Below are 3,013 nucleotides of genomic sequence, written 5' to 3' on the forward strand. Positions count from 1 at the left end.
CCTCTATCAAAATCTATTTCCAGAAACTCCTCTGGTGGGACTGGAAGGTTTTACAAAGCTAGAGGTAGCTGCTGCTGTGAAATTTTCAGTGCTAGGCTTAGGTACTTAATTTACAACGCTAGGTGAAGGTTTACCTTTCTTGATGCAATTTCCCTCGTGGTCTCGAACGTAACCTTCTAGGCAGTTCTCACACCAAAACCCAGTGGTGTTATGGAGGCAATTGATGCATTCACCACTCTCGGGCTTGCAAATCTTTGGAGTTTTAGTTCGGTCCACATGGCCGTGACATTGGCACTCTGTACAGATGCTGTCGGAATTGTAATAGCCATTTTCACATGCATTGCAGTTCGGGCCTGTGTAACCCTCTTTACACTGGACACATGTAGGTTCCGACTCACCCGATTCTAAAAGAGAAAACACCAGAATAATTCAGTACAGTCTCAAGCTGCAATTAATAATGCAAAACCACCACTAGTCCTCGGAAAAATGTAGGAACTCTCCCTATTATCTCCTCTCAATCTTAAGAGATATATGGGATCATGTTAATAACCTACACCATATTTACTAATGATCCAGCTTTCTGTAGGCATAGGGCCATCCAGACAACCTGTCCAGGTAGAGGGCCAAAGAAATATGCTTACATCAGGAGTCCGAATAGTTATGCTCGATTGGTACTTATTATTTTTTTGATTCCTTCCTTTTTAGATATGCTAGACTGAATAAAATACAGTTTTAATAAAAGCTTCCCATTGCACCAGCAGATGGCGTAGTGGTTACATTGCTGGACTCCCACGTAGTCGACTGCGGTTCGAGACCTGGACCCGGTGGCTTAAAACTCACACAGGGTATGTGTGCATACGTGTCCAAAATCCCAAGCGGAGGATGAAGGAGAAAGGACTGTGGCATGGCCATCCCCCCTGGGAGGTGGTTTCTTGCTTTCTGTCTCTCTGTTTCTCTGCCTCTCCAGTGAGCTTATGTGCCCTATAGTAAAAACCTCTTAGAAATAAAATAAAAATAATAGCTTCCTCTATTTCTCACCTACTGATAATCCCCAGACTTATATTCTTGCCTCTTTCTCTTCTCACTCTGCTCATTTTCCTTGGGTGGCCACATCTACTAACATGGTCGACATTTTCTGAATGTGTATCTCTAGTCTGTATCTCGGTTCTAAACTCCAAACCATATACTACTTGCCCATATATCAAAACCTACAAACATCTCAGATTTAACATGCAAAACATTGTCTTCAACATCTCCCCTTCCTAAGCTTCCTCCAGTGTTGCCTACATCTCAGTGAGTGAACCGTACCAACACCTGCCCACTGCCTGGGTCAATAAAACTGGGAATTAGGGGCTGCCAGCTGGTGTAGTGACTATGGCCAACTGTGGTTTGAGTCCCAGACCTGCCAGCTTGCTTTCTTACTTTCTCTCTCTCTCTCTCTCTGGTCAAATTTAAAGAATAATAATAACAAATTTAATTAAATGTAAAAACCTGAGAGTTATCCTCCTTCTCCTTATATCTCCTCTAAGCAATTATCAATTCGTATCCATTGCCTGATTAAAATACTTCCAATTCCCAGATGTCTCTCTCCCTTTCTCTGCAGGGTCTTAGTTTAAGTCTTCATCATTTCTTACCTAGATTACTATAGCTACTTCCTAACGGGTTTCTTTATCACAGTACATCCCTATATTCATTTTGAATTTCAAAGTAAACCTGAACATGTGCTTCTCAAGAGAAAGCTCTTCAATAGCTCCCTAACACCTTCGAGGTTAAGGAAAAGAACAGAATTTTCAGCATCCTTCCTAATCCGATCCCTGCCACTTCTTAGTTCTCCCTTTACTTCACACTCCAGCATCCTCTATGGTTCAGGCATGTTAATGGGCTTACGAGCACTCCAAAATCCGACCTGCTTTCCTCTCCTGCTCCTCTGCATGGGACAGCCTCTTGCCTCCCTACCCCTACTTCACCTAGCAAACTCAATCCGTAGGAATTCACTCAGGTATCACCTCTTCTCAGAAACACAAAAGCTTTCCTTGATTCCTGCAATTGGGGGTAGAGTTATCTATATTTACCTGTAACATATGTCACTCTAAATTGTAACTGCCTGATTGTCTCCCTTTAAACAGTGAGTGACTTAAGACATTGCTACTTCTGAATCGCCAATGCTCAGCCTGGTGCCTGACACACGGTACAAGTTAGCTACGTGTCTGCTAACTTGATCATTTACTCCAATAAAAGCAGTGGGGGAACACATCAAGTCATTCTTCATGTGATTTTAATTTTTATTCTTCATATGGTTTTAATTCAGGGTTCTCAGGATTGATAAACAATTTTTAATAATCAACAAATCATAATTTTATGTATCTAACTAGGTTAGATACATAACTTGTTACTTTTTTAGAGTTTATTGTATTTATTAGAGCCAACTAGTGGCATAATAATTGGGGCAGCTGGATTCCGAATGGCTAACTGCATGGTTTGACTCTTGGATTTGGTAGCTCGAAGGACACACTGGTCTTGTGTGCATGCGTGCCCAAAATCTGGAGAGGAAAATGGAAGAGAGGGGACTGCAGCATGGCCATCCCCCCTGGGGTGAGGGTTGCTTTCTCATTTTCTCTTCCTCTCTCTGTCTGTCTCTATCTGGCATGTGTACATGCCCCATAGCAAATTTTAAAAATAAAAAAGATGGACCAGCAGACGGCGTAATGGTTACCTCACTGCACTCTCACATAGTTGACCACAGTTCAAGTCCTAGACCTGGCAGCTTCAAACTCACGCTGGGCACATGTGTGTGAGTGCCCAAAATCCCAAGAGGAGAATGAAAGAGAAGCGACTGCAGCGTGGCCATCCCCCCGAAGGGATTTCTTGCTTTCTGTCTCTCTGTCTCTGGTGAGTGCACACACCCTATAGCAAAAATCTCTCAAAAAAGTAATTTAAAAATTTAAAAAGGAATTTACTAATTATATTAACAGGATCATCTTACTATCTGAACATAGACTAATTTTATTACAGC

At 42.0% G+C, this 3,013-nt stretch overlaps 1 protein-coding gene across 1 annotated transcript in view; it reads right to left on the bottom strand.

Annotated features, from left to right (window-relative positions):
• Positions 1-3,013, bottom strand: part of MEGF9 (multiple EGF like domains 9) — a gene marked incomplete at its 5' end in the record, with an annotated part of 117,732 nt that overhangs the window by 6,261 nt on the left and 108,458 nt on the right. The window contains one exon of the mRNA XM_027774559.1: positions 135-404. Coding sequence (XP_027630360.1) covers positions 135-404 — 270 coding nt within the window. The remainder of the gene's footprint in view (positions 1-134; positions 405-3,013) is intronic.

Source organism: Tupaia chinensis, unplaced genomic scaffold, assembly GCF_000334495.1.
Source record: "Tupaia chinensis unplaced genomic scaffold, TupChi_1.0 Scaffold000455_1, whole genome shotgun sequence".
Taxonomy (NCBI): Eukaryota; Metazoa; Chordata; class Mammalia; order Scandentia; family Tupaiidae; genus Tupaia; species Tupaia belangeri.